The 20,057-nt window shown below is 43.8% G+C and overlaps 1 protein-coding gene across 9 annotated transcripts in view; it reads left to right on the top strand.

Moving 5' to 3' along the window:
• Positions 1–20,057, top strand: part of LOC137376165 (utrophin-like) — a 904,611-nt gene that overhangs the window by 544,092 nt on the left and 340,462 nt on the right. The window contains exon 1 of one of the 9 annotated variants that reach the window (XM_068044204.1): positions 7,636–7,884. The exons of 7 other annotated variants lie outside the window; for them this stretch is intronic. In XM_068044204.1, coding sequence (XP_067900305.1) covers positions 7,834–7,884 — 51 coding nt within the window. In that variant the 5' untranslated portion in view covers positions 7,636–7,833. Of the gene's footprint in view, positions 1–7,635; positions 7,885–13,525; positions 13,602–20,057 lie in introns of those variants that run through there. One more of the 9 variants, XM_068044205.1, reaches the window with a different exon arrangement.

The raw sequence follows: 20,057 nt of genomic DNA, 5'->3' as shown, positions 1-20,057 counted from the left end.
GCTTTATTGGAGGAACTGAAGGATGCTCTTTATTTGTAGCTGTGTTTCCCTAATTTTGTCACTAGATTTGATGAGTAAATTACATTTTGTCCATGAGAGATGCTGTTGTTTCTGTATTTTAGAATCCAGGACCCAGTTTAACAGCCTGGCAAGATGCATAAACTAGTCTTTGGTACCTACTGTTAATCTCTCTGTCCCTTCTTCTCCCACTCTGCTTTTCTGTTTTACATGACTCTTCTGAAGTACTATCTGCTTCATCCTATAAAATTCTCCTGATTTGGAGATCACTGCCCTTTTGTTGGCTGCACTGTCTTCAGATTCAATTTACGAGCAGGTGGAGAAGTTGCACAAACATTGACCATCGTGGGTTAAATTGTCGTGACAGCAGCAGTGTGGGAAATGGTCCGTCTTCCTATTGCTGATTTTTCTGCTGCCTCACTTCAGTAACTGCAATAGCAATCCTCTCCTGGTGTTTCATGTTTTATTGGATGAATTTGAACTCCTGACACAGTGTGAATCCACAAAGGTCATTCAGTAAGGTCCATCTACCACCCCGTGACATGGTGTAGCTAGCTTTATACTGTCAACAAAAGTAATTTGCATTGGCATTGCATACTGTTTTGCTTGCTAGCTAACTAATACAGTTGTGCTGCTCTCCATTAATGTTTATATGCTTCGCTACTTTATAGGAAGAAATGTGTTTTAAATCGGACTGTGTTTTGAAGGTATTAGATTGGCTATACACTTTATATACAGATTAATTGCCCCCATGTCTGTGGCTCAGTCAATAATTTTGTCAGATGTCCGTGGTGCAATATGTCAGAGCCTATTCCTGGAAAGTTGTGAATTTTGCAAGCGTACTACAGTTGCATAAAATGTGAATCATTTATTAAATGGAAGATATTTGTGAAGCATTGATTATTTTGTGTTTATTTTAGGCAAAGAACAGCAACATATAGCCACACTCATAGATGATTGTAAAATTATCTGCATTTGGGTGGCGCAGTGGTTAGCACCGCAGCCTCACAGCTCCAGGGACCCGGGTTCGATTCTGGGTACTGCCTGTGCGGAGTTTGCAAGTTCTCCCTGTGACCGCGTGGGTTTTCGCCGGGTGCTCCAGTTTCCTCCCACTGCCAAAGACTTGCCGGTGATAGGTAAATTGGCCATTGTAAATTGCCCCTAGTGTAGGTAGGTGGTAAGGAATATGGGATTACCGTAGGGATAGTATAAAGGGTGGTTGTTGGTCGGCACAGACTTGGTGGGCTGAAGGGCCTGTTTCAGTGCTGTGTCTATAAATAAATAAAATGTATCAGACTGGAAACATCTTGAATATCTTTCAAATTCCACATTTACAATTAAATATCCATGTGGCTATTAACATTCTACTGAAGACTATTCAACAGTTATCAGAATCTAGTTGTTTCTGGTGCATCATCAATACCTTGATACTGATCAATATTGATTCCTTGATATTGATAAATATTGATATCTTGATAGTGATTCCTCTTGATGTCTTGTAACAGCTTTACCTAGAATTTCTTGTTTAGGTTCAAAATATATAACCCCATTATTTTAACAGTGATAATTTGATAATCATTAGTACTATAATCAGTTGTGAGGTTGAGAAAATTATCTGAATTTAGCTCATAGCAAGTTGTCATGGCTTGTCTGATTTAATAAAGCTGTGGCCATATAATAAAGCTGTGGTTGCCTAACATAGTAGACTTTTCCTGACTTGGCTCCAGCAAGAAGGCATTAGTAAACTTGCAGAATGAATTTCAACACAGATAAGTGTGAGATAATAATTTTGGTAGGAAAAATAAGGCGGAAAATAATCTAAATGGGGTAAGGAGCAAAGAGTTCGGCCTCAGCTGGAGTACTGCGTCCAGTTCTGGGCGCCGCACTTTAGGAAAGATGTGAGGGCACTGGAGAGTGTGCAGGAAAGATTCATGAGAATGGTTCCAGGGATGAGGAACTTCAGTTATGAAGATAGATTGGAGAAGTTAGGATTGTTTTCCTTGGAGAAGAGAAGGCTGAGAGGTGATTTGATAGAGGTATTCAAAATCATGAGGGGTCTGGACAGAGTAGATAGAGAGAAACTGTTCCCACTTGTGAAAGGATCGAGAACTAGAGGGCACAGATTTAAAGTAATTGGTAAAAGATGCAAAAGTGACATGAGGAAAAACTTTTTCACACAGCAAGTGGTTAAGGTCTGGAATGCACTGCCTAAGTGTGCAATGGTGGTAGGTTCAATTGAAGCATTTACAAGGGAATTAGACTGTTATATGAAAAGGAAGCATGTGCAGGATTATGGGGAGAAGGTGGAGGAATGGCACTAAGTGAATTGCTCTTTTGGACAGCCGGTGCAGGCACGATGGGCTGAATGGCCTTCTTCTGCACTGTGACAATTCTGTCATTCTGTGGGAGTACAAATACACAAATCACTAAAAGCTATGACACAGGTTAATAAGGCCATTAAAAAAGCAAACAAAGTTCCAGGGTTTATTTCTTGAAGGATAAAAGTATAAAGCTTTAGTTAGAGCACACCTGGAGTAATCTTCTTCTTCTTCTTTGGCCTCTTTGTCTCAGGAGACGATGGGTAAGCGCCTGAAGGTGGTCAGTGGTTTGTGAAGTAGCGCCTGGAGTGGCTATAAAGGCCAATTCTAGAGTGACAGATTCTTCCACAGGTGCTGCAGATAAAATTGTTTGTCGGGGCTGTTACACAGTTGGCTCTCCCCTTGTGCTTCTGTCTTTTTTCCTGCCAACTGCTAAGTCTCTTCGCCACTCTTTAGCCCCGCCTTTATGGCTGTCCACCAGCTCTGCCGATCACTGGCAACTGACTCCCACGACTTGTGATCAATGTCACAGGACTTCATGTCGCGTTTGCAGACGTCTTTAAAGCGGAGACATGGACGGCCGGTGGGTCTGATACCAGTGATGAGCTCGCTGTACAATGTGTTCTTGGGGATCCTGCCATCTTCCATGCGGCTGACATGGCCAAGCCATTTCAAGTGCGGCTGGTTCAGTAGTGTGTATAAGCTGGGGATGTTGGCCGCCTCGAGGACTTCTGTGTTGGAGATACGGTCCTGCCACCTGATGCCAAGGATTCTCCGGAGGCAGCGAAGATGGTATGAATTGAGACGTCGCTCTTGGCTGACATACGTTGTCCAAGCCTCGCTGCCGTAGAATAAGGTACTGAGGACACAGGCTTGATACACTCTGACTTTTGTATTCCATGTCAGTGCGCCATTTTCCCACACTCTCTTGGCCATCTGGACATAGCAGTGGACGCCTTTCCCATGCGCTTGTTGATTTCTGCATCGAGAGACAGGTTACTGGTGATAGTTGAACCTAGGTAGGCGAACTCTTGAACCACTTCCAGACCGTGGTCACCGATATTGATGGATGGAGCATTTCTCACATTCTGTCCCATGATGGTTGCCATATTATAAAAAGGATATAGAGGGACTGGAGAGGATGAAAAAAAGATTTACAAGGATAATAGCAAAAATAGTAGGTTATGTACATTATCAGGGAAGCATGAACAGGCTGCGTCTCTTTTCTCTTGAAAAGAGAAAGCTAAGAGGTGACCCAGTAGAGATCTTTGAAATTAAGAAAGGTTTTGATAGAGCAGACACAGTGTTTCCGCTTGTGGGGAAGAGCAAAACTAGAGGCCATCAATATAAGGTAGTCACTAGGGAATCAAATAGGGAATTCAGAAGAAACTTCTTTACCCTAAGAGTGGTGAGAATGTGGAACCCGCTACCGCTGGGAGTGGTTGAGGCAAATAGTATAGGCACATTTAAGGTGAAGCTAGATAAGCATAAGAAGGAGAAGGGAATAGAGGGTTATGCAGTTAGAGTTAGATGAGGAAGGATGGGAAGAGGCTCAAGTGGAGCATAAACACTGGTGTGGACTGGTTGAGCCTAATAGCCTGTTTCTGTGCTATATATTTTATGTACTTCTATGTATTTTTGAGTGTGTAGGTTGGAAATACTGCAACTAACTATTTTACACTTAAAACTGATATGAAGAGGACAGTGAAGCCATTAATTTCTACCCTAATGTTTAATAGGAAATCGCATATAAATCATTAGGAAAAAACTGTATTTATGTAGCACCATATCATGTCCTCAGGATTTTCAAAAACACTTCAGAGCCAATTAATTATTTTGGAAGCATTGATGCAGGCAAATGTTGCAGCTAACCAAGATCCCAGGAAGAAGAAATGAAATGAATGAAGCGGGCGGGCTGAATCTGTTTCTGATGGTGTTGATTGAGACAGGGACTTTGGCCAGCCAGAGCTCCCAGCTTCTCTCCGAATCATGCCATGGTATCTTTTGCATCCATACGCAATACCTAAACAGGTAGATGGACCTTTAGCTTAATGTCTTATTCAAAAGACAGCAGCCCTTCCATGGTGCACCACTCTCCCACTGTACGATTCCGAAGCCAACTGACCAAAATGTTTAAATGACCTCAGCAAATAAGAATTTACAGCTTTCTCCTGTTATTTCCAAGTATTTGGTAGAATCTTTGTAAAAAGTGAGAACTTGCATTTATATAGTGCCTTTAACATTTTAGGGAAGGTATTCAATATTTGGGATGTGGATGTCACTGGCAAGGCTGGCATTTGTTGCTTATTTTTAGTTGCCCATCTTTAGTTGCCCTCAACTGAGTGGCTTTCTAAAGCACTACAAAAGGCAGTTAAGAGTTAACTACGTTACTGTAAGACTGGAGTCACACATAGGTCAGATCAGATAAGGGCGACAGGTTCCTTCTTAAAAGAAGATTCGAGAACCAGTTAAGTTTTTACAATAATTCAACAACTAGATGGTCACTCTTACTGATAGCATTTAACTTTTAAAAACTGCTTTCAGATTCTCAAACTGCCGCAGTGGGATTTGTACTTACTTTCTCTGGATTATTAGTCCAATTACTAATTCAGTAATGTAACAACTACATTACTGTACAGAATGTAAGCGGCATTATGGTTATGATAGATCAAACCGGAAGGGTCTTATCGCCTTTATTTATTTTGCCTCTTTTTTTTTTATATGTTGGCTGTAATTGAGTCACTAATTATATTCTTCAAATTGACTAGTCCCCTAACTACATCTGCGTCCCAGCTACTCTCTTTTATGTATCAGGTTTCTGGAAGTTACTGCATTTGGTTAGTAGACACTGAATTAAAATTTTAAAAATTGGTTGGCTAAGAGGGGAGAGCAGTAAGGTTAAAGAGTAAACTGTGATTCACAACTTAAAACTTGAGGATAAATTTTATAAATGTGCCAGGAAGCCAAATTGGGAAATTAGCTTCAGTGCAGTGAACAACATGGGCAGCTCATGCATGATTTTCTGCTTACTACCTCCCCAATCCCATGTCTGAGATGGGAACTTAATTGCACAAATCCGCCTCTTATCATACAGTGCTGCTTTTGAGATTCACTGTTTAAGGTCAGCTTAACCACTTCATTCTTGAGAGAATTTCGAGGTACACTGTGTGTCAGCGGCCAGATCTGTGTGAACAAGTTCCGATCTCGGATGTGTATCGGGGAGTGGAGACCAGGTGCTCTTCATGGGGTTACTTGTGCTGAGCTCGTGCAAGTGCAAGGAGATGGTAACTGAGCAACATCGTCAGAGATCTGGGACCCAAGAGGGAGGAAGGAAACAAGAAGTGAAAAGATGAATACCTTTTCATACGTAATGAAAGGGAGTTGAAGCTTAGAATGTTTTTAAAATTTATTATGAATATGGAGACTTTGCTGCAGCCGTGAACCTCCCTTCTAAGTAATGCCACTTTGCATAATATGTAGCAATTGGGATGTTTTTGGTTGATGCTTTCCAAAACAGTGGCTATCTATTCTTGGAGTTGTGTGAGTTTACTGTTCCCTGGTGTACATTCTGTGCCAGTCGAGTTATAAACCTTTGTGAAGTAAGCAAAAGGAGTGTTGCATTGCATCATTTCCGTGTTGTTTTGCCAGGAATGATCAAGTTGTTTAGTATTTATCACTTGCAGGGTAAGGAATATCTAGTTTCCCAGGGCTCTAGTGTCAGGGAAATTCCAATTATGAAGCTTGTCAAGGGAAACTTGACCGTTTATGAATTCCAATGTGTTACTCATGTAGCAATTTTATACAACAACACTCTTAAGACTTGCTGGAATATTGCCGTAGAAATAGGGAGCTATAAGAACAGCAAAGGCAAGTCTCAGTAATAGTAAATGCAGCTACATGGTATGGGTGTGAATTGTCTCTTAGTGCATTGTGACGTATTTGCTATACACTTCTCCGAGGGTAGTTAAACATTTCAATTCATTGTTATTCCCTGCTGAATATGAACTTATATCTAACCTTAATTCATAACATGTGATGCTAGTCAATGATGATTTCAGTAAATTTAGAGCCTCCTTAAAATCTTTTCTCGTAAGACTGGCCTCAACCTTTATTTCTATAGGAGGTTAAAGTTGTCACTTCAATTAGATGTCTGAGCTGCTTTTGCACAGAATTCTGTAATTTTGTCTGCATCTTAATTCTATAGGTTGAAATGATATATTCTCAGTTGCAATCTGCATAAATGTAGTTACAAACCTTGAGTGCCAATAAGTGCGCGTATACAGAATATATCTCTAAAGAGAAAAACTGAATAGAAAGTAGCCAGCAGAGTGGGCTAGTCATAAATAGCTCATTACAAGAATAACTTCTCAACTCTGACCTACCACAGAATATCATTGGTATAATGACTGAAAAATTAAATTTGATTGCCTGAAAATTTATCTCTGCTTTTCATTTAAGCAGAAAGGGTTTGAGACTAAAAGTCAGCAGCAGGGGTATTTTGCAATGTGCTTTTTGTGTGTATGTTTTCCCATTATTAAATCAGGCTCTGACTCTTTTGCTCATTTCTCCAGGACTGAAGTTCTGCCAAAAATGAGGCCTCAGGAAGTGGGAGTATATCTGGCTCCAGAGAATGGGGAGGCTGCAGGATGCTGATTAAAATAATAAACAGCAGCTGGAAATAGAAGATTACTACAGACTATTGGGGCTGCAGTTGAATAAAAGCTGAGGGTCCTGTACCAGAGTAGACAGTGAAGTGATCTGTAGTGAGAGGGAGGGCAAGCTGAGTGGGACTAATGGGCACAATTCTCTGAACCCTCAGCATCCCCCTTAGCTCGCAAAGAAACAAAATCTAAGGACCTTAGGAAAACTAAGCTGTTGATAAATCAACACATGCCTACTTGCAGATCAGTGGCTCTGGTCCAGTATTTTGCTGTTTACCTCTGGTGGACTGAAGTCCCATTCGATGTAATCACTTGAATATATGTTTACAGCCGACTCCACCGGAGGATTGATGTTGCCTTTGCGCAGAAAATCCTTTAGAAAATTTCCCATGTGACCATTGGTCAATTATTTTTGACTCTCAAGCTGTCAGCAGTTGAGATCAACTGTTTGAGACTGGGCCCATGAACAAATGCTTTAAAGGAACAACATCTGGGCCGTTAAGAGAAACAGGAACCAGTGAAGTCTTAGACTAAACTTTAGGGTGAAAACTACCTGAGAGGATGAAAGCACTATGGAAACTGGCTAAAAACTGCAGAAGATTACTCAGCATCCTGGATCTAGGTATCTTTGGGCGAGTTCTTTTGAATTGATGGATATGTGAAGCTGCTAATATGTAAACCACAATCTGATGGATTTAGTGTGTAAGAGAAAATTTAGGACAGGCATAAGCAGGAGGTGAACCTTCTGCTTGCAGATGTAAAACTGCAGCACAAACAGCAGTAGTGGGACAACCTTTTGCAGAAAGATGTAGGCTGTGTCAAGGTGAGACATAACGATGATTGGCCTGAACTTCAGCTTGCAGGAGTTGCTAAGAAAAATTGAACAGGTATAGTAAGAAGAAATTATTTTATCTTATGGCCTAATAATTAGTTCATAATTTTTTTAAATGACGCAGGTTTAATTTATGTTAGTGCACTGGTTAATTCGACCACATGAATTCCCTTTGCAGACTATTTTAATGAGTTGTTGATCCCTTTATTTTCAAGTGGGTTAACAACTGTATTAATGTTGCACATAATAGGGCTTTATGAATGTATCATGGGGGTAAATATCAAAGTGCATTTATGTTAAGTTTGCAGACGACCGCAAAATGTGTTCTAATGTTGAAAAAGTTAGGAATATATTTATGGAAAAGGTTGTGGGTGTGGCTTATTTGTGTTTTAATTCGTTACCAGGAATGTCTGCCACCATTATGGAAAGCCCCTGAATTGGAGTGTCCAATGCTTCATTCTTTAAGTTGGGAAACTCTCAGCTTTAATGGTTCTGCAGTGAATACCTGAAAGTAAATTTAAGTGGCCATTCTTAACTGGACTCTGTGCATTAAACCCCACAAACTTCTACAGCTTTTAATTGAGGGGAGAGACAGGGGAAGAGAGTTATTCACTAATTGTAAATGCACTGATTAAATACTTGTGTGGTACTTAAAATTGCATTTCATTTGTCATTAAGTGTTATAATTAAAAAAAGAGATAGTATTTGCCACTGAGAGGGTGGAAAACTGCAAGAGCAACACAGAGGAAACTTGTTTTGGTTATAATTACCAGCTGTTAACAGCAGGGGCCACAATTTATAGGAGTATCTGTCAATTGTCTGCGACTTATTAGCATTTCACCATTTACCCTTGAGAGTTTGTATTACTTTTACTGCCCTGCTACAGTGGTCTAATTGCCCCTCTCAATTTACTAAAAGAAATCCGGAAAGTATAGGTTAACAAGAGTACCTTACTCTCAGAAAGCTGCAATTGGACCAGAGAGTGGGTGGTGCCAATGGGAGCATCCGTTTTCTGTCAGATACCTGGAGTGATTGAACTGACATTTCATTTCCTGAACTCATGACCTTGGCCTTCTCCATGGCAACAATTAAAGAATCACCTGAATAACATATCATTATCTTGTTAAAAAGGGGTTATTTGATGGTTATTTTTTTGCAGTTTCAGGGCAGGAGAGATGGGTGGTGATTTAAATGTTTTGTAGAATCAGTTTTCTAAGGTATAATGATGGTGAAGCGCATATCATTGTACTGAAGTGCGGTTGTATCTGGATGCAAGAACCAAGTATGTTGCTTTTATTTCTGATTGCTGATGACACAAAGATAGGTAGGAAAGTAAATTGTGAAGAGGACATGAGGCTACAAAGGGATATAGATAGGTTAAGTGAATGGGCAAAGATCTGGTAAATGGAGTATAATGTGGGAAAATGTGAAATTGTCCATTTTGGCAGGAAGAGTAAAAAAGCATATTATCTAAATGGTGAGAGATTGCAGAGCTCTGAGATGCAGAGGGATCTGGTGTCCTAGTGCATGAATTGTATACAGGTAAAGCAAGTAATTAGGAAAGCTAATAGAATGTTATTTATTGCGAGGGGAATTGAATACAAAAGTAGGGAGGTTATGCTTCAGTTATACAAGACATTGGTGAGACCACATCTGGAGTACTGTGTACAGTATTGGTCTCTTTATTTAAGGAAGGATGTAAATGCATTGGAAGCAGTTCAGAGAAGGTTTACTAGACGAATACCTGGAATGGGTGGTTTGTCTTCTGAGGATAGGTTGGACTGGCTAGGCTAGTATCTGCTGGAGTTTAGAAGAGTAAGAGGTGACTTGATTGAAACATACAAGATCCTGATGGGTCTTGACAGGGTGGATGTGGAAAGGATGTTTCCTCGTGTGGGAAAATCTAGAACTAGGGGTCACTGTTTAAAAATAGGCTGCATTTGCTGACAATGCTACCACTAGGTGGCGCTGCAGTGGCACATGCTGCATTTGCGCATGTGCCACTAAAACGTCACAGTCTGCGACTTCAGGCAGCTGCCAGGACTAAAGATGGCGCTGCTCAAATAATCACACGAAGGCAACCTAACCTAAACACATGGCAGCACACAATGGCGGGAAGGACAGAGCGAGCGAATGGGGGTGGGGGAGCAGAGCGGGCTGGTGACGGGGAGGGGGGGAAGCAGAGTGGGCCGGGGATTGAGGTGGGGGGGGCCGGAGAGAGCAACGACGTGTGGGGAGGGGCCGGAGAGAGCAGCGAGGGGAGGAGCGGAGTGGCCGGAGAGAACAGCGAGCAGCGAGGCGGGGAGCGGAGCGGCCGGAGGGAGCAGTGAGGGGGGGAGTGGAGCGGCCAGAGAGAGCAGCGAGGCGGGAGAGCGGAGCGGCCGGAGAGAGCAGCGAGGGGGGTGTGGAGCGGCTGGAGAGAACAGCGAGGGGGGGAGCAGAGCGGCCGGAGGGAGCAGCGAGGGGGGGAGTGGAGCGGCCAGGGAGAGCAGCGAGGCGGGGAGTAGAACGGCTGGAGAGAGCAGGGAGCGGAGCGGCCGGAGAGAACAGCGAGGGGGGGAGCGGAGCGGCTGAATGAGTGGAGCGGCCGGAGAGAGCAGCGAGGGGGGGAGTGGAGCGGCCAGAGAGAGCAGCGGGCGGGGGGCATGGGGAGCAGAGCTTGACGCATGGGTGAATACACGTTTGCGTTGCATTGCTGTACGCGTAAAGCGCATGTGCAGAGGCCAACCAGGCGCGTTGTCCAAAGATGCACACGTCACCCGATGACGTCACCGGCGCATGCGCAAACCAGTCCTGGCAAGTCAGAACGCAGCGCAGGTGCAGAGAGCAGGAGCCCGTCTACGCATGTGTGCACCTTGGCGCAGCCCGATGACGTCAGTGGTCGGCTGCGTTGGTTGGAATCACTTTGTTAAAAATAAGGGGTCGCCCATTTAAGATGGCGATGAGGAGGAATTTCTTGTCTCAGAGGCTCGTGACTCTTTGGAATTCTCTTCCTCAAAAGGTGGTGGAAGCCGAGTCTTTGAATATTTTTAAGGCAGAGGTAGATAGATTCTTGATATACAAGGGGGTGAAAGGTTATTGGGGGTAGACGGGAATGTGGAGTTGAGGTTACTATCAGATCAACCATGATCTTGTTGAATGGCAGAGCATGCTCAAGGGGCCGAGTGGCCTACTCCTCCTAACTTGTATCTTCATATGTTCGTAATAAATAGATGCATGAACACCGGGCAGCAATAAACTATTACATACCATGAACATCAGCTGATAGAACCAGAGCTCTTATGCAGGGCTTGTTTTCCTAATGTACCAAATGGAGGCTGTGCTAGAGAAAGGTTTGATTACTTGAGGCAATGTCTGCAGAGTTCAGCACTGTGTGTAAAGCAGCTTGTGTTGCAGTGACATACAGTGCAATCACAGTGTGCCCTAATCACGATAAACATGATGCAGGATACTCACAGAACAAAGTAGTAGATCACATGCATGATTGAACACTACAATCCAGAGTCCTTGCTACATAATAGAAAACAAGGGCTGAGAGCTAATTATATAAAGATTGATACCTAATACTGACAAAGCAGGTTCTTAACAAAGCAATATCTTTGATAAGAGAAGACCATTGCTTTAGCTAGCCTATCCTTCCAAACTTCCCATCAATTTACGTTCTCTGATTCTGGAACTAATAGGCCTGTGCATCCCCTTTACCTTCTGAGAATTCATCCAGTCCAGTTATGGGAATTCATACAGTCCAGTTTCAATCCCTACCATGGTTTTCTATGCCAAATTTCCACTGGTTAAAATTATATTAAAATGTTTGCCTTAAATAAAGGAGTTTCCTGAAACCCAATTTTCTGTACCTGTGATAATATTAAATAGCTCCATCAAGAACCCCTCATCCTTTTTCACAGAGAATTAAGTCTCATAGTGAGGAAAATGCTCCTAATAATCAACCCTCTAATTGCAAGAATCAACCTTGATTTCCTCCTTTGGGCTCCCTCCATTAAAGTGGCACTATCACCATGCTAAATAGGATAGTTTCAGAACAGATCTTGCCATTCAAAACTGGGAATCCATGAGGCACTGTTGACCATCAGCAGCTGCAGAATTGTATTCAACCACAATCTGTAAAGTCATGACCTGGCATATCCCTCACTGTACCATTACCATCAAGCCAGGGGATCAACTCTGGTTCAATGAAGAGTGCAGGAGAACATGCCAGGAGCAGTACCAGGCATACCTAATAATGTGTCAACCTGGTGAAGCTACGACACAGGACTACTTGCATGTCAAGTAGCTGAAGCAGCATGCAATAGACAGCTAAGCGATCCCACAACCAACGGATCTAATCAAAGCTTTGCAGTCCTGCCACATCCAGTCGTGAATGGTGGTGGACAATTAAACAACTAACCAGAGGAGGTTGCACAACAAATATCCCCATCCTCAATGATGCAGGAGCCCAGCACATTAGTGCTGCAGCATTTGGAACAATCTTCAACCAGAAGTGCCAAGTGGATGATGCAGCTCAGCCTCCTTCTGAGGTCCCCAGCATCACAGATGCCAGTCTTCAGCCAATCCGATTCACTCCACATGATATCAAGAAACGGCTGAAGGCACTGGACATTGCAAAGCCTATGGGCCCTGACAACGTCCCGAATGTAGTGCTTAAGACTTATGCTCCAGAACTAGCCACACCCCTAGCCAAGCTGTTCCAGTACAGTTACAACACTAGCATCTACCTGACTATGGGAAAAATTGCCCAGGTATGTCCTGTCCACAAAAAGCCGACAAATCCAGCGCTGCCATTTACTACCTCTTGATCATCAGCAAAGGTGAAGGTGTCGTCGACAGTGCTATCGTGCCACTTAAACAGCAGCAACCTGCTCGTCATTGCTCAGTTTGGATTCCACCTGGGCCACTCAGCTCCTGGCCTCATTACAGCCTTGGTCCAAACATGGACAAAAGAGCTGAACTCCAGAGTTGGGGTGAGAGTGACTGCCCTTGATATCAAGGCAGCATTTGACTGGATTTGGCACCAAGGAGCCCTAGCCAAACTGAAGTCAGTGGGAATCGGGGGGGAAACTTTCCATTTGTTGGAGTCATACCTAGCACAAAGCAAGATGGTTGTGGGGATGGATTTTATGTAGCTGCTGCCGAGTGCGATGGCGGCTGTAAAAGATGGCGGCCAGCACACGTGGCTTTCTCTCCACAGAGCCGCCACGATCTTAAACGCGGCGGCTCAATAACATGTCTGGGGTGGATCCCCCCCCCCACCACCGATGACGTGGAGGCGGTGGGAAAGCTGTCCCCAGCAACTGCGTCCAGCACCACTGCGCTGTTGCCATTTTTAAAAGGCTTAGAGCCCTAAATGACAATTGAAATTTTTAAAGAGACAGTGAATTTAAAGTTAATAAAAATAATTTTAAAAATCTTTCCAACCCTCTTCCCCCCCCATCCCGCCCCCCCCTCCCAAATGGCATACATGTCATTCCAGCCCTTCCCACACCAAAATACTTGCCTTAAGTATATGACCACCACCCCCCACCCCCACCCCCACACCCACAAAGTTCAGAACCTTTTACCTTTACACCTTCCCATTGCCCCCTAGACCAATCAAGTAAGTTTGACCCCACTCCTCACCTCCCGCACTGATAAACTTACTACCTCCCCCCCTCCCCACAAGTGACGCACCTCATTTCCGAAGGCGTGGCAGTGCTGGCCGCCGGGATGAAGATTGCGGCGGCACTTCAGGAGGCGATGGGAGCATCTTTAACGAAGGTATGTAAATTAATTTGAATATTTAAATGACAGGCCTGTCGCCAGGGGGTGGGGGGGGGGCGGGCGAAACGAGACCTCGCCGCTGCTGTCAAAATCGGGGCAGGCCCTGCTGGCTTCGAGGTTGGTGGTGGGCCTCATCTGGGGCAATCTGCATGCCCACCCCGCCATGGATCCCGTTGTCAAGGCCCCTATAAAGTTCAACCCGTGGTTGTTGGAGGCTAATCATCTCGGTCCCTGGACATCACTGCAGGAGTTCTTCAGGTTAGTGTCCTAGGCCCAACCATCTTCAGCTGCTTCATCAATGACCTTCCCTCCATCCTAAGGTCAGAAGTGGAGATATTTGCTGCTGATTGTGCGTTGTTCAGTACCATTCGCAACTCCTCAGAAACTGAAGTAGTGCGTGACCATATGCAGCAAGACCTGTACACCAGCTTTGGCTCATAATTGGCAAGTAACATTTGCGCCACACAAGTGCCAGGCAATGATGATCTTCAACAAGAGAGATCTAACCATCTCCTTGACATTCAATGGCATTGCCATCGCTGATTCCCCACTTTCAAAATCCTGGGGTTATCATTGACCTGAAACTGAACTGGACCAGTCACATAAATCCGTGGCTTCAAGAGCAGGTCAGAGGCTGGGAATTCTGTGACGAGTCACTCACCTCCTGACTCCCCAAAGCCCGTCCGCCTTCTACAAGGCACAAGTCAGGTGTGTGATGGAATACTGGATACGTGCAGCTCCAACAACACGTAGGAAGCTTGACACTATCCAGGACAAATCTGCCTGCTTGATCGGCACCCCATCCACCACCTTAAACATTCACTGTCTGTATCACCGATGCACAGTGGCAGCAGTGTGTACCATATACAAAATGCACTGCGGAAACTCACCACGCCTCTTTCGACAGCATCTTCCAAACCCATGGCCTCTTCCACCTAGAAGAACGAGGGCAGCAGATGTATGGGAATACCACCATCTGCAAGTTCCCCTCCAAGCCACACACCATCCTGACTTCGAAATATATCGCCGTTCCTTCACTGTCACTGGATCAAAATCCTGGAACTCCCTCCCTAACAGCAGTGTGAGTGTACCCGCACCAGATGGACCTCAGCGTTCAATGCAACAGCTCACCACCATTAGGGATGAACAAGAAATGCTGGCCTTGCCAGCGATGCCCACATCCCATGAAATGAATAAAAAAATCTACATCTTTTCTGTAAAACAGGGACAAAAGCTGAACGCATTAATTCAGATACAGTGGTATTCTCCAGGGGTTGATGTTGGGACCACTGTTCCTTTAGTTATATATATTAATGGCCTGAACCTGGGATAAAGGGCCTAATTTCAAATTAGAAATTTGCAGATGACATGAAACTCTTAAATGGATAGGTGTGTAGTAACAGATTTCAGGAGGACATAGACAGACTGGTGAAGTGGCAGCTGGCAGATGAAATTTAATGCAGTGAAGTGTGAAGTGATGCAAAAATGACGAGAAGCAATATAAAGTAAATGTAACAATTTTAATGGGTGCGCGGGAACAGAGAGACTTGGGGGTTCCCATACACAAATCCTTGAAGGTGGCAGGACAAGTTGATAAAGCTGTTAAAAATGCATATGGAATCCTTGGGCTTTATAAATAGAGGCATAGAGTACGGAAGTTATGTTAAAATCTTTATAAATTATGTTAGAACTCAGCTCCAGCATTATGTCCAATTCTAGATGCCAATTTGAGAAAGGACGTCAAGGCATTGGAGAGGATGCAGAGGAGAAATCTTCAAGCTCAGCGAATTATGATGATCTGCAATGCAGCACCTGAAAGGGTGGTGGGAGCAGATTCAGTAGTAACTTCCATAAAGGAATTAGATCTTTACTTAAAAAGGAAAAATTATTGCAGAGCTATGGGGAAAGGGCAGGGGGGAGTAGGACTAATTGGAAAGTTCTTTCAGAGAGCCAGCACAGGCATGATGGGCTGAATAGCCCACTTTTGTGCTTTAAGACTCCATGATACAGCCTCTCAAACCCAGGTTCTACTACAACATTGCTTCCTTAGATATAAACGTCACATCCTTATCAACCTTCAACACTTTATTTGCTTTTATCATCACCTACAAATATTGCACCAGTGGTTTTTAATGACCTATCAACCAAAACCCCAGATCTATTTTCTGGTCTGCTTCTCAAACCCAATGAGATTCATATTGTTGCTGCTTCCACCCAATTTCATGACCTTGCTATTATCGATGTTGACCTGCATCTACTGCCTGTTCAAATCCATATGGATTATTGCACATTGCAAAAACTTCTTAAAATAATGAAACAAAAGAGGGTGTATGATGCCTATCATGTGAACTTAAATGAGAACAAGGCCATATACAATAAGTTGAGAGGGGGTGAAGAGGAAAATAAGACTGACAAAGAGACAATATGAGAATAGAATGATAAACAACATAAAAGGAAACCCGAAGATCTTGTACCAGCGTGTAAATAGTAAGCGAGTAGTAAGAGGTGGAGTGGGGCCTATTAGCGACAAAGAGGGTAATATATGCTTAGAGGCGCAGGGCAAGGCTAATATACTTAATCAGTACTTTGTATCACTGTTCACTAAGGAAGTGGAATCTGACAAAATATAGGTAGAAGTGGAGAGGGTAGAGGCAATGGATAGGATAAAAATTGAGTGGGGGGGTGGGAAGTACTTAAAAGGCTGGCTATGCGTAGGGTAGATAAGTCACCTGGTCCAGATGGCTTGCACCCCAGGTTGCTAAAGGAAGTGGGGATGGAGAAAGCGGAAGGGCTTTCCATAATCTTCCAATCTTCCCTGGATACGGGGGAGGTGCCAGAGGATTGGAGAGTGGCAAATGTGACACCCTTATTCAAGAAAGGGTATAAGGACAGTCCGATGAACTACAGGCCAGTTAGTTTAACATCAGTGGTGGGTAACGTTTTAGAAACAATAATAAGGGAAATTATCAACGGACACTTCGAGAGGTTTGAGTTAATTAAGGATAATGGATTTGCAAAAGGAAGATCATGCTTGACTAATCTGAATATTTTGATGAAGTAACAGAGAAGGTTGATGAAGGGAATGCGGTGAATGATGTTTATATGGATTTTAAGAAAGTATTTGATAAGGTACAACATAAAAGGCTGGTTAACAAAATTGAGGCTCATGGAATAGGAGGGTCAGTGTCCAATTGGAGAAAAAATGGGCGTAAGGGCAGAAAACAGTGAATCGTAGTAAATGGTTACTTTTCAGACTGGAGGATAGTAGACAGTGGTGTTCCCCAAGGGTCAGTGTCGACACCACTGCTTTTTTTGCTATATATAAATGACTTGGATCTTGGAATAAAGAGTAGAATTTCAAAATTTGCCAATTACACGAAACTTGAAGGTGCGGCAAACAGTGAGCATGATATGAACCACCTGCCACTGGATATAGGCTACCAGCGTGGGCAGACAGGTGGCAGATAGAATTTAATACTGACAAGTTTAAGGTGATGTATTTTGGCAGAAGGATTAGGGAAAAGTAATATATCCTTAATGGCACAGTTCAAAAATGTGTGCAGGAACAGAAGGACCTGGGGGTGCACATGTATCGATCTTTGAAGGTGGATATATTGAGAGAGTGGTTAGTAAAGCATATGGGATTCATAAATAGAGGCATTGAATACAAAACCAGGGAAGTTATGCTGAACCTTTATAAAGCTCTGGTTAGGCCCCAACTGGAGTATTGCGTCCATTTCTGGTCACCACACTTCAGGAAGAATGTGAAGATCCTTGAGAGGGTGTGGAGGAGATTTCCAGAATTGTTCCAGGGATGGAGGATTTTAGTTGCAAGCTTAGGTTGGAAAAGCTGGAGTTCTCCTTCGAACAAAGGAGATTGATGGGAGTTTTAATAAAACGGTACAAGATTATGACAGGCTTAGATAGGTTAGACAAGGAAAAACTGTTGCCATTAACAAATGGTACAAGGTCTGGGGGACACAGATTGAAGGCTTTGGGCAAAAGCTGCAGGGGAATATGAGGAAGAACTTTTTTACACAGCGGGTGGTAATGACCTGGAACTCGCTGCCCACAAGGGTGGTGGAAGCGTAGTCAATCACTGATTTCAAGAGGAAGTCGGATGGCCAGCTGAGAGAAATAGAAATAGCAGGGCTACGGGGATCGAACCAGGGAGTGGGACTGACTGGATAGCTCTGTGGAGAGCCAGGATGGGCCGATCGGCCGCTTTCTGTGCCGTAACTGACTCTGACTCTAATAATTCTACAACTTTCCCATCTTCAGACACCTCTTTCCCAGCACCGCTGGTGAACAATCTTATGTTCTCTTTACCCGCTCCTGATATATATTTGAAGAAAGCTTTGTTATTGACCTTTATATTTTCTGTCATATGTCTCTCATGTTCCTGCTTTGTGCCTACTTGATTTTATAGTTCTGCCTATGGCAGTCCTTTCCTATACCTTTCAGAGTTTTATATAAATTTTCTTTCTCTCATGCTTCTGTGAGCTCCTTTCTCATCCCTGTCTGTTTTATTCTCTTGTTTGGCTGTGTGCTGACGACACCAACCTCACCGCCACCTCTCTCGAACCGTCCACTGCCTGTGATTTATGACATCACTTGTCTGGCATCCAGTAACGCATGAGCAGAAAATTCTTGCAGCGGAAGACTGAAGCCATTGTCTTCAATCCCACCACAACCCCTCTTTCCCTAGCCATCCATTCCCATTTAAAAGATTTAAAAAACGCTGGAGCTGAGAACCACACAGGTAGTGCATAAGCGTGCATCTCGCTATCTAACCAGTATTCAATTCTGAATACTGGTGAGAGTGATGGTTCTGCTGGGGAGTGCAGCCAGAGCCTTGTCCACAACACCTCAGCTGTACAGCGGGACAAGAGGAAGATTGAGTGTGAAGCAGACTAGAGCAAAGAGAGACAGAGAGCAAGCTGGGTGTAGAGCAGAGTGGGATTGGACTGTTAGCTAAATGTCTAAACCAAACGAGAGGGGAAAAAAAGAATTCACAAAGTGACATTACAGGACAAGGACTTACATGAGAGGGAGCGTATACTGGTAAGCTTTTAATTTAGTCTGAATTAATCAATTATAAAGTAAGGCTGGATTGATTAATTAGTGCAAATACTAAGAACAAGCCAATTTTATGCTTAATCATACAATTACCATCACTGCTCAATCAATCAGATTAGGGGATAAAGTTAAAAAATTAAATAACAAGAAACATAAGAACATAAGAAATAGGAGCAGGAGTAGGCCATTCAGCCCCTCAAGCCTGCCCCGCCATTCAATAAGATCATGGCTGATATGTCCCAGGCCTCAACTCCTCTTTTGGGCCTGCTCCGCATACACCTTGACTCACTGAGATTTCAAAAATTTACCTACCTACCTCCCCCTTAAATACATTTAGTGACCTAGCCTCCACAAGTTTGCAAGGGATGGTAATACTAAAGAGTTCAGAATTTTTCAGTAAATTAAAATCTAAGGTGTTTGGATAATAGTTACTAGTTAACCTCCCTATAAAATGAAGTGACTTCAGCACAAGAGAACCAGCTAATTGGTGAGTCTTTATTTATTTAAGTCGTAAGTTTAATAGTGTAATAAATAGAGGCATGGCAGGGCAGCTTGAACCCATAGAGTGCACATCTTGTTCCATGTGGGCATTCCAGGACCCTTGTGATCCTGTATAATCACGTGTAGGAAGTGTCGTCAGCTGCAGCAGCTCGAGCATCCGCGAGGTTGAAAGTTTTGTGGATAGCATGCTTATAGATATGGTCACACCGCAGCTTAACAGTGTGCAGGCAGAGAGGGAATGTGTGAACCGCCAGGCAGTCAAGGAGGACCAGACAGGTAGTGCAGGAGTCCACCGAGTGCATCTCACGATCCAATCAGTATTCAATTCTGAATACTGGTGAGAGTGATGGTTCCTCTGGGGAGTGCAGCCAGAGCCAAGTCCACAACAACGCAGGTGGCTCAGCTGTACAGCGGAACAAGAGGAAGATTGGGAAATGAATAGTTCTAGGGGATTTGACAGGGGAACAGACCGATGTTTCTGCAGCCGCAGACACGAATCCAGAATAGTATGTTGCCTCCTTGGTGCCAGGGTCAAGGATGTCACTGAGTGGCTGCAGTGCACTCTGGGGGTTGGGGGGGGGGGGGGGGGTGGTGGCACGAGGGAAGAGGGTGAACAGCCAGCAGTTGTGCTCCGTATCGATCCCAACGACATAAGAGGGCTGAGGTCCTGCAGAAAGTGTTTAAGGAGCCAGGAAAGAAACTAGCAATCATGACCTCAAAGGTGGTCATCTGCAGATTACTCCCAGTACCATGCGCTAGTGAGTATAGAACTAGGAGGATAGAGCAGATGAATGCGTGGCTTTACAGATGGTGCAGGAGGGAGGGCTTTAGATTCCTGGGACATTGAAACTGGTTCTTGGGGAGATGGAACTT

Source organism: Heterodontus francisci, chromosome 13 (genome assembly GCF_036365525.1).
Source record: "Heterodontus francisci isolate sHetFra1 chromosome 13, sHetFra1.hap1, whole genome shotgun sequence".
NCBI classification, from domain to species: Eukaryota; Metazoa; Chordata; class Chondrichthyes; order Heterodontiformes; family Heterodontidae; genus Heterodontus; species Heterodontus francisci.
The sequence above is the reverse complement of the archived record's forward strand: the minus strand, read 5'-3'. Positions and strand labels throughout refer to the sequence as shown.